Below are 12,127 nucleotides of genomic sequence, written 5' to 3'. Positions count from 1 at the left end.
CCTTCTTGTCAGATAAAAGTCTTCCTTCTTGTCAGATAAAATGTGTGCAGATTATCCAAAATTCAGCAGTCCAGTAATGCATGGAAATATGATCCTGTGTCTTCTCTGTTACAAGAGCAGCGCTGGCTTCCTGTTTGATCTCACATTAACTTCATAAATTGATTCTTTCACATAGAGGTTTTTATACAAGATACCCTTTTATTTACATTATTCTCTTACTCCGTATCTCCCACCTTGAGACCTATGATCCTCTTAGGGTAATCTTACTCTCCCCTCACTGTCCAGTTTTCAGAAGTCTCAAGGAATATGGCATTTACATATATACTGCACCTGCATTGTAGAATTCCCTTCTCTTAGACATCCTCCTTGAAACTTCTTTTAATAAATTTAAGACACCAGTCAAAACTTGGGGTTCTTTTACTAAGCTGCAGAATGCACTAACGCATGCTTACTGCAATTTAAAATGCCTTTCCATGGAGCACTCAGGCATTCCATAGTAATTTTGATTTTTTTTAACCACAGGGATGGGGTGAGGTGCAAAGTGTAGGCATATTCTGTGCTAATTTCGTACCACAACTACATTGCTGCGCACTAACCAATTAGTGTATGGTTAGCACATGAGCCCTTACCGCCTACATTATGGGTGGCAGTAGGGGCTCACTTGCTAATGGCCATGTGCTAATGTGAAAATCAGAGTGTGGCCATTAATAGAAAAAAGTGGGAATTCAGCCATTTTGTCCTTGTGGTAAAAATGGCCTAGGCCTAGTTTTATTCTATTATTTTCCTTTATTTTTGTTGTAAACCACTCTGATATTGGCTTAAAAGAGTGGTATAACAAGTCTTGAAACAAATAAGTAAATGCAAGTGCTCATCATGGTTCACAAATAAAACTCAAATCATCATAATCTACATTATCTTCATAGCAAGAACCTTTAGAACACATCAGCACTAAAGCAGCATACAAGAAAAAAATAACTACAAACTAATGTGGAAACGCAAAAGATTCACATCATAATCCATCTCTTTTGGCATTGCTTTCTTTATTCTTTTTATTTTATATTGTACACCGCTTTGATTTGTTGTGAAAGGTGATATATCAAGTATCCGAATAAACATAAACATGTAGTTACCCATTCCACATCAGTGGTCCCATTGCCAAAAAGGTCTTAGCCCTTAGTTCAATCATTCTAGGGGCCCAGCCAAAGTTTATTTGAATAGTGTTAAAATGAATAGGGCTTCTGCATATCAAGCATACAGATGAGTAGCTTAGGGAAATACCGCCCAATATTTAAAACCATTTAACCAGCCAGGAACAGCTCCTGGCCAGTTAAGTGGCATTTAACCGGCTATCCGGCAATATCTAGCTGGAGATTGCTGGTTATCTCATGCTGAATATTGCTAGTTAGTGTTTAGCAGATAACCGGTTATATTGCGCGATATAGCCAGCTATCCGCTAATATTCAGTGCATTGTGGGCTAAGTTTGGCTGCCAAAATCAGCCACCAAAATAGCAGGTCTATCTTTGGCCGGTTGCAACTTAACCAGTCAGTGCTGAATATTGGTTTGGCCATTTAAGTTGAAACCATCCAATAAACATCTAGATATTCAGTTTTGGTCACCAGAAATGGCCCGGCATTGAATATCCTGGCTCAGCGCCAACCTCAGAAGTCAGCCTGGCTAACTCCCATGGTCTGAATATCAGGCACATAGTTACTATAGGGCTCCTTTTACCAAGCTGTGGAGAAAGGGGGTCTGTGCTGGCATCGGCGTGTGTTTTGATGGGTGCCGAGACCCCTTTTACCGCAGCAGGTAAAAGGTAGGAGTTTCTTTTTTTAATAAATGGCCATGCAACAAGTGAAGCACTTCCTGCATGGCCATTTTGAGGGGGAGCCCTTACCACCACCCATTGAGGAGGCAATAAGGGCTCCAACACTAACCCGGCGGTAACTGGGCAGTGCGCAACACTACCCAATTACCACCGGGTACACACCGGCGCTACAAAATTAAATATATTTTGTAGCGCCAGATATAATGGCACGCTGGGAATGGAAAGTACCACCAGGCTGCTGTGGTAGACTGGCGGTACTTCCTTTTTAGCAAGTGGTAAGCCCATATTGGGCTTACTGCTGCTTTGTAAAAGGGGCCCATAGTGTTTCAAGACAATAATACATGTTATTTGCCCCTTAATGCATGTTAAGTGGCAATAAAGTGTGTTACATTACTGTAACACACATAAGGTTACAGTGGGATTCAAAATAATGAGATACCCTTATATTGCAGCTTGACTCCTAGGGTTAGTACCATAAAACTAAAAGAAAAGGGGGTCCACGCCTTCCACAAAACACAAACAAACCACACCAGGGGTAGAAGAGGATGAAATCCAAATGACCAACCCAACAACTGAGCAGGAGCTTCAAAACAAGATTTATTAGGACCCGACACGGTCCATGTCTTGGCAAAAATGCCTTCTTCAGGGGTCTAAAAAACATAAAATTAATTTACAGGTTTTTTTTTTTAATTTTAAAAGCATAATAAAACAATATTTGAAACATGAAATCATGAAACAATGATACTAATGATAATAATAAAATATAATAATAAAAACATATAGAGATGATAATATAGGCATATGATATTAATAGTGATACACAAAACACTAAAAATTAAATATGTTTATACATGAATAAGGATTTTAATATGAATATCCTCAATAATATGAATTTGTAAATACAGGCACCATAAAACTACCTTAAGTGGTTTCTGTCACCCTTTTGAACCCAACATCGGCAGGGGCAGGAGTGATTGGAGGATCATTTTGGCCCTGGAATCAACTAGACCACCAGGGATTGTACCAAGTAGGCCCAGGAAGACCTAACAGAATATAAAGACTTTGGGAGGGAGGTCTCTAGCTGAAGGGGCCTTTTAGGGGCTCTGTTCAGATGGGTCACCACAGTAGGATATCTTTGGGGTGAGGGAGATGCACAGTTGCTGCAGCCCTTTTGAGAGTGCATTGGGCTCCCGGGGAAGATCAATAATACAGGTACTGAGATAAGTAAATTAAGGTATTGTAAAAGGCCAGCTTTACTGCACATAGTGACTAGTCCCCTACATTATCCATTTATATTTATGTGTTGTTAAATATTGTCCCCAGTGTTTTCGATCTTATATTTCTCATAAATGTGTCAGTATTTATTGCTAAGTATAGTTTAGTCAGAGCTGTTAAATCTCACTGTCCCACCCTTTGATAAAGCTGGTGTGATAAACCGTAGTGTTTTCCAGTCTCATGAGCCTGCAGTGTATTTGTTACTGCTAGAACAGCATAAGAAGTCTAAATATCTCAAATAATTGAAAAAGTAATGGCTTTTGTTTTCAGAACATGTTTTCATTGAGCATGTGCTGGATTTAGGGGCTGTGCTGTTAAATTTGCAAGCTGATTATTCTTTAGGGCAACTACACTCGATCTTGTTTGTATAAGTAATTAATTGTTAAGATATCGTATAATTGCTTTCATTGTATTCTGTCTTGAGGTCTAAATGAAGTGAATACTGGAATATCAAAAAGCAAATTAATTGATTAATTAATGACACAGTTGCTGAATGACTCCTGCAGACTGGTATTTTAAAAAAGATATTCAATAGCTTGGATTCCTCTTTGTGTATTCTTAGGTTTCTACATGTACATAGAGACATCTCGACCAAGACTGGATGGAGAGAAAGCCAGGCTACTTAGTCCTATTTTTAATGTAGCCCCAAAAAACCCTTATGGAGCTACGAACACTGCATATTGTTTTAGTTTTTACTACCACATGTATGGACGACACATAGGTGAGTGTAAACAAGAAATCAGTCACTATCATGTTTAGTATGACCAATAGCAATTTTATTGTATGGGATTAGATTGGAATCTTCTGGTGCACTATCAGGGCAATTCTAACTTTAGGTGCAAAAACTATAGATAATGGTAGTTAAGCACCAAAATGGGAGTGAAACGGCAGTTAGGCATCTAGTTATAGAATAGCACTTAAGTACACTTCCATGCCTAAGTGTTCTCATGCATAATTTTAAAGCAGGTGTTCACCTGAGAGGGGCATGGGTGGGACATGGATGTTCCCACTATTCTTCCATGTATTCTTTATAGAATTCCAGCTCAACTGCCGCAATTAGACACGACCATTTACTCTGGCCATTGACATGGCATAAGTAGTCATGCCTATAGTTTGCCGTATAACTGGGCACTTACACCAGTATTCTATAACAGAATTGGTGTGCAAATGTGCTATTATGGGATACTAGCGTAGCAACTTAAAAAATGATAAACCTAGTGAAATAAATTATATCTATTTATTTACTTCATGTATATCCCACCTATTAACTAGACTGCTAACAAAATGCACACAAGAACATAAGAATAGATATACTGGGTCAGACCAATGGTCCATCTAGCCTAGTATCCTGCTTCCAACAGTGGCCAATTCAGGCCACAAGTATCTGACAGAATCTCAAATAGTAGCAAGATTCATGCTACTGATCCCAGGGACAAGCAGTGGCTTTCTCTATGTCTATCTCAATAGCATACTATGGACTTTTCCTCCAAGAACTTGTCCAAACCATTTTTAAACCCAGATAAATTAACTGCTGATACCACATCCTCTAGCAATATGGGAAAAGCTACTTCAAAGAATGGAAAAAAAGACCCAAATGTAGAAAATAAGAAGGAACATAAGCACTGGCAAGTCAGATGCAATGCATTAATAAAGAAGGCTAAAAGAGAATATGAAGAGAAACTTGCCACAGAAGCTAAAATTCACAGTAACATCAAAAGCAGAAAGCCTGTGAGGGAATCCATGGGACTGTTAGATCATAAAGGAACAAAAGGGGCACTCAGAGAGGATAAGGCCATAACAGAGAAACTGAATGAATTCTTTGCTTTGGTCTTTATGGAAGAAGATATAAGAGATGTGCCTATACTGGAAATGGTTTAAAAGGGTAATGAAGAGTAGGAACTGAAAGAAGTTTGGTGAACCTGGAAGATGTACTAAGCCAAATCGACAAATTAAAGAATAGTAAATCACCTGGACCGGATGGGATACATCCGAGGATACTCAAAGAACTCAAGCATGAAATTGCTGATCTGCTGTTAGTAATATGTAACCTGTCATTAAAATTGTCCATATTATCTGAAGATTGGAAGGTGGCCAATGTGAAGCCGATTTTTTAAAAGGGTTCCAGTGGTAATCTGGGAAATTACAGACCAGTAAGCCTGACGTCAGTGCAGGGCAAAATAGTGGAAACTATTATAAAGAATAAAATTACAGAACACATAGACAAACATGGTTTAATGGGACAGAGTCAGCATGGGTCTTGCTTCGCTTCTTTGAAGGCGTGAATAAACATGTGGCTAAAGATGAGCTGGTTGATGTAGTGTATCTAAAATTCCTCGTGGAAAACTCCTGAGAAAATTAAAGAGTCAAGGCGTAGGAAGCAATGTTCTGGTGCTGATTAGGAATTAGTTATTCGATAGAAAACAGAGGGTAGGGTTAAATGGTCATTTCTCTCAATGGAGAAAGGTGAACAGTGGAGTGCCGCAGGGATCAGTACTGGGACCGGTGTTATTTAACATATTTATAAATAATGTGGAAATTGGAATGATGAGTGAGGTGATTAAATTTGCAGATGACACAAAACTATTCAAGGTTGTTAAAACATGTGCAGACTGTGAAATATTGCAGGAAGACCTTAGGAAATTGGAAGAGTGGGCATCCAAATGGCAGATGATATTTAATGTGGACAAATGCAAAATTGATGCACATTGGAAAGAATAATCCAAATCATAGTTACCTGATGCTAGGGTCCACCTTGGAGGTCAGCACTCAAGAAAAAGATCTAGGTATCATTGTAGATAATATGCTGAAATCTTCTGCTCAATGAGCTGTGGCGGGAGCCAAAAAAGCAAACAGGATGCTAGGACTTATTAGAAAAGGGATGGTGAATAAGACCAAAAATACTATAATGCATCTGTATCATTCCATGGTAGAATCTCACCTTGAGTACTGTGTTCAGTTCTGGTTGCAGTATCTCAAAAAAGATATAGCGGAATTAGAAAAGGTTCATAGAAGAGTGACCAAATGATAAAGGGGATGGAACTCCTCTCATATGAAGAAAGGCTAAAGAAGTTATGGCTCTTCAGCTTGGAAAAGAAATGGATGAGGGAAGATATGGTTGAGGTCTACAAAATCCTGAGTAGTGTAGAAAGAGTAGAAGTAAATTGATTTTTTACTCATTCCAAAAGTACAAAGACTAGGGGACACTCAAGAAAGTTACATGGAAATATTTATAAAACAAATAGGAGGAAATATTTTTTCACTCAACACTTATTTAAGCTCTGGAACTCTTTGCCGGAGAATGTAGTAACAGCGGTTAGTGTATCTGGGTTTGAAAAAGTTTGGACAAGTTCCTGAAGGGAAAAGTCCATAGTCTGCTATTGAGACAGACATGGGGAAGCAACTGTTTGCCCTGAGATTGGGAGCATGGAATATTGCTTAAATACTCTGGGTTGTTTACCATCTGGTCCAGGTGATTTGCTACTCTTAAATTTGTTGATTTATACCAGTACATCTTCCAGGTTCATAAGATTTCAGTTCCTCTGCATCATTACCCTTGAAAGTACATCTCTGGTACAGGTAGATCTCTTACATCTTCTTCAGTAAAGACCGAGGCAAAGAATTCAGCCTCTGTGCTATGGTCCTGTCCTCCCTGAGTGGCTCTTTTACTCCTTGATGATCTAACAGTCCCACGGATTCCCTCACAGGCTTTCGGCTACTGATATACCTGAAAAAGTTATTATTAATAGTTTTTGCCTGCAAGGCAAGTTTCTCTTCATATTCCCTTTTGGCCTTCTAACTTGCCAGTGCTTATGCTGCTTCCTTAGAGCAACTGTAAATTTGAGGTCATTGCAAGATCCTATTTTTTTAAGGCACATAAGCACCCTGTTATGAATTTATCACCACTATGTACTTCTTTAAATGCATTTGTTAGAGTTACATGCATTGGGTCCTGCAAATGCTCCACACAGACTTTGCCTACTTACCGGAAAGACACACGCTTTTGCATCGGAGAACTGTCCATATGAGGTTGGCAAGGCAACTTGCTGACTGCCATGTTTATAATGCCAGTAATTAATCATGAGGAAGTGGAACCTGTGCAGAGTGCCAAATACAACTCTGGACATCTTGTTGGGCAGACTGAATGGACCATGTGGGTCTTTGTCTGCTGACATTTACTGTGTTAGTATTATAAAGATATGCATATATTTACCGGATAGCAGGGGCGTAGCCAGACAACAGATTTTGGGTGGGCCTAGGCAAGAAATGGGTAGGCACCAAGTGTTCTCTCCCCCACCCAACCACCACCAAAAATATATCTCAGCTGGCAGGAAAATGCTTCTTTCCACCTTGGCAGTCTGCAGCAGGTATGCGCTGAAATCTGAGGTGCCGGTATCATGGAGAGTAGCATTTTCGTTACCATCAGGGGGAAGTCTTCAGCTGGCGGAGCTTGAGATCCCCGCCAGCTACCACTAAACTTGTGCTACTGTTGGGTGGGCCTGAGCTCTAAGTGGGTGGGCCCTGGCCCACCCAGGCCCACCTGTGGCTACGCCACTGCCGGATAGTGCTTACATGGAATGTAGGCATTTATGTGCATATTTGCTACTATTCTAATGAAATACAATGCATAATTGGCACATAACTGTGAATGTGTACTTTATAGAATTGCCCTATTTATGTAGAAGCTGTTACATTAAATGGAATGGCCAATATTTTTATTTATATGTGAACCTTGCAGATATGTGAACTTTGCAGTACATTTTGTGCACTGTTATTGAAACTAATTTTTAATAAAGGCAGATTTTAGAAAGGATGACCAAGTCAATACATCACATATTGGCACCTATTTCTCGTGTATTTTAGTAAAGGATCTGCTGACATACAGCCTGTTCTAAAATACATGATAAATGGATGTCCAAGTGCTGCTAATGTCCAGAATGAACATCCATTTTATAAACTGAAACGTCCAAACTATGAATGGGGCAAAACATCTTTGTAGCAGCTTAGAAGATATTCATATTATAAAATGGCCACATAGATCTCTATATGGGGGATTCAGCTAATGGTTAGAGCAGCCAGCTGAGAACCAGAGCAGAACCAGAGGGTGCTGGTTAAAATCCCACTGCAACTCTTTGTAATTTTCTTATTTTTTTCTTTTTAAAATTGAATCCTCCATGGACAAAAAAAATACCTACTGTGACTTCTCTTACTCTCTCCAGTGGAGAACCTTTCAATTAAAGCACTTTTCTATAACCTGGATGTGCCAAGTACCAGGCCTAAATATGAATGTCCATCTTTTTGGACATGGTCGTCCTTTCCCCTTCCAATATCAGAGTCAGATGTCCATATTTTGGCCACTCCCAAGTCCTGCCCAAAACATACCCAGACCATGCACCCTTGCCATTAGGACATACTGCATTTTTAGACATCCACATCCTGGCTTTATAAAATCAGGATTTGGATGTCCATATTATATTTCAATCATTTTTATTAGAATAACATATTAACAACCATCAACCTTTTCCATAACCAGATTGTCTAGCACAGTATAAACAGCCGCCCCCTTCTACCCCAATCCTCTTCCCTCCCCCCTCCTGTCCAAACATAAATGGAACACTCTAGCGTTACCAATCTGTGTCTTGATCTAATCATAAGTTCAATAAATGTCCCCTAGCTGCTGGGGTAAGGGTCTCCCAAAAGGGGGACCACCTATGTTGGAAGTTTAAGGCCCTGGCGGGGGCAGAGTTGTTCATCTCCAGTCTCTCATGTCGCATTAAAATCAGCATTTGACTCCGCCAGTACCGAACTCACGGGGCTTGAATAGTCAGCCATCCTGACAAAATTGTTTTCTTGGCAATAATTACAGCCCATGCAACAAAGTCTCTATATCCCTGGGGTATGGACGGCCCGAGCCTAGGTTGTCCAAATAATAACATTGGGTCATAATCCTGCTTATTTTTGAAAGAGAAGGGCGGCTATCTTCCGAAACAAATCGGGAGTTGGCCGGCCTTCTCCTAAACCCGGCCAAATCGGTATAATCGAAAGCCGATTTTGGCCGGATTCAACTGCTTTCCATCGCAGGGCCGGCCAAAGTTCAAGGGGGCATATCGGCAGTGTATCGAAGGCGGGATGGGGGCATGGTTAAGAGATAATGGAAAAAAGAAGGCCAGCTCTGACGAGCATTTTGCCGACTTAACTTGGTCATTTTTTGTTCACAACCAAGCCTTGAAAAGGTGCCTGAACTGACCAGATGACCACCAGAAGGAATCGGGGATCACCTCCCCTTACTCCCCCAGTGGTCACCAACCCCCTCCCACACAAAAAAAAAAAAAAATTAAACATTTTTTTGCCAGCCTCAAATGTCATACCCAGCTCAATCACAGCAATATGCAGGTCCCTGGAGCAGTTTTAGTGGGTACTCCAGTGCACTTCAGGCAGGCGGACCCAGGCTCATTCCCCCCTACCTGTTACACTTGTGGTGGTAAATGGGAGCTCTCCAAAACCCACCTGAAACCCATTGTACCCATATCTAGGTGCCCCCCCTTCATCTCTAAGGGCTATGGTAGTGGTTTACAGTTGTGGGGAGTGGGGTTGGGGGGCTCAACACACAAGGTAAGGGAGCTATGCACCTGGGAGCAATTTGTGAAGTCCAGTGCAGTGCCCCCTAGGATGCCCGGTTGGTGTCCTGGCATGTGAGGGGGACCAGTGCACTACAAATGCTGACTCCTCCCATGACCAAATGGCTTGGATTTGGCCGAGTTTGAGATGGCCACCATTAGTTTCCATTATCGGCGAAAACCAATGATGGCGATCTCTAAGGCCGGCCCAAATATTGAGATTTGGCCAGCCCCAACCGTAACAAAAGATGGCCGGCCATGTTGTTTCGATAATACGGTTGGGTATGCCACTTTACGGGGCCGTCATTAGAGATGGCCGCCCTTATAGATGGCTGGCCCCGTTCGATTATGCCCCTCAATGCCACCCAACCGCCCATATATTGGAAATCTGTTTCACTATTTTTTTCAAAAAAAATTGTTACACTCGGGCAGTTCCAAAACGTGTGTCCTAGGGTTGCACCTTCTGCTCCACACTTCATACAAGCTCCGTTAGGTGACAATCCTGCTTATTTTCGAAAGAGATCGCTGGCCATCTTCCGTCACAAATCGGGAGATGGCCGGCCATCTCCTGAAGCCGGCCAAATCGGTATAATGGAAAGCCGATTTTGGCCGGCTCCAACTGCTTTCCGTCGCAGAGCCGGCCAAAGTTAAAGGGGGCGTTTCGGAAGGGTATAGAAGGCGGGATGGGGGCGTAGTTATGAGATGGCCTGCTTCGGCTGATAATGGAAAAAAGATGGCCGGCTCTGATGAGCATTTCGCTGGCTTCACTTGGTCCATTTATTTTTAGGACGAAGCCTCAAAAAGTGCCCCAATTGACCAGATGACTTTGGTGGGTGAGGGGGTCTTCAAGAGGAGGGGCTGCTCTGGGAGTCCAGGGAGGGTCTGCTCTGGGGTACAGGAGAAGTTTGGGAGAGGAGATGCTGGTACAGGAGGGGGCGAGGGTATTAGGAAGAGATAGCCAGCTATCTTTTTCGATAATACGGTTCTGCCACCGCTTTTTGGCACCAGCTATATAGATGGCTAGCCATCTATTTAGCTGGCGCCAATCGATTATGCCCCTCTATGTCTCATTGCATTAAACGGGACCTGAGGTACAACAACCCACATTGATGGCATGGAAGCGCATACAATATATAATTACTATAGGAACATAAGACTAGCCTTACTGGGTCAGACCAATGGTCCATCTAGCCCAGTATCCTGTTTCCAACAGTGGCCAAGCCAAGTCACAAGGACCTGGCAGAAACCCAAATAGTAGCAACATTTCATGCTACGAATCCCAGGGCAAGCAGGGATATCCCCATGTCCATCTCAATAGCAGACATTTCCTCCAGGAACTTGTCCAAACCTTTTTTAAACCCAGATACGCTAACCACTGTTACCACATATTCAGATGACAGCCAGAGCTTAGATATTCTTTAAGTGAAAAAAAATGTCTTCTTATTTCTTTTAAAAGTATTTCCATGTAATTTCATTGAGTGTTCCCTAGTCTTTGTACTTTTTGAAAGAGTGAAAAATCAATACACTTCTACCCATTCTGCACCACTCAGTATTTTGTAGACCTCAATCATATCTCCCCTCGGCCATCTTTTTTCCAAGCTGAAGAGCCCTAACCTCTTTATTATTTCCTCGTATGAGAGGAGTTCCATCCCCTTTATCATTTTGGTCACTCTTCTTTGAACCTTTTCTAATTCTGCTATATCTTTTTTGAGATACGGCGACCAGAAATGAACGCAGTACTCAAGGTGAGATCACACCATGGAACGATACAAAGGCATTATAGTATTCTTGGTCTTATTTACCATCCCTTTCCTAATAATTCCCAGCATCTTGTTTGATATTTTAACTGCCACAGCACACTGGGCAACAAATTTCAGCATATTGTCTACAATGACACCTAGATCTTTTCTTGGGTGCTGACCCCCAAGGTGGACCCTAGCATCAGGTAACTATGATTTGGATTATTCTTCCCAATGTACTTCACTTTGTATTTGTCTATATTAAATTTCATCTGACATTTGGTTGCCCAGTTTTCCAATTTCCTAAGGTCTTTCTGCAATTTTTCACAGTCTGCATGTGTTTTAACAAGCTTGAATAGTTTTGTGTCATCTGCAAATTTAATCACTTCATATGTTGTTCCGGTTTCCAGATCCTTTATAAATATGTCTAATAACACTCATCCTATTACAGATCCCAGTGGCACTCCACTATTCACCCTCCTCCACTGAGAAAAATAGCCATTTAAACCTACCTTCTGTTTTCTGTCCAATAGTGGCATCTTTACTAAAGGGCGTTAAGATTTGGAGTTAACACGAATTTTAGTGTGTGTTAAGTGCAAATCTAACGCTTTTCTTTTTGAGAATATGTTTTATACAGGTTGTGTGCTAATGTAGTCTTTAGCACATAGTAAC

General features: G+C 41.2%; 1 protein-coding gene across 1 annotated transcript in view; it reads left to right on the top strand.

Annotated features, from left to right (window-relative positions):
• Positions 1 to 12,127, top strand: part of MDGA2 (MAM domain containing glycosylphosphatidylinositol anchor 2) — a 1,114,501-nt gene that overhangs the window by 1,074,905 nt on the left and 27,469 nt on the right. The window contains exon 14 of the mRNA XM_030214886.1: positions 3,665 to 3,823. Within this exon, the coding sequence (XP_030070746.1) occupies positions 3,665 to 3,823 (159 nt within the window). The remainder of the gene's footprint in view (positions 1 to 3,664; positions 3,824 to 12,127) is intronic.

This window comes from Microcaecilia unicolor, chromosome 9, assembly GCF_901765095.1.
Source record: "Microcaecilia unicolor chromosome 9, aMicUni1.1, whole genome shotgun sequence".
In the NCBI taxonomy this organism is placed as follows: domain Eukaryota; kingdom Metazoa; phylum Chordata; class Amphibia; order Gymnophiona; family Siphonopidae; genus Microcaecilia; species Microcaecilia unicolor.
The sequence above is the reverse complement of the archived record's forward strand: the minus strand, read 5'-3'. Positions and strand labels throughout refer to the sequence as shown.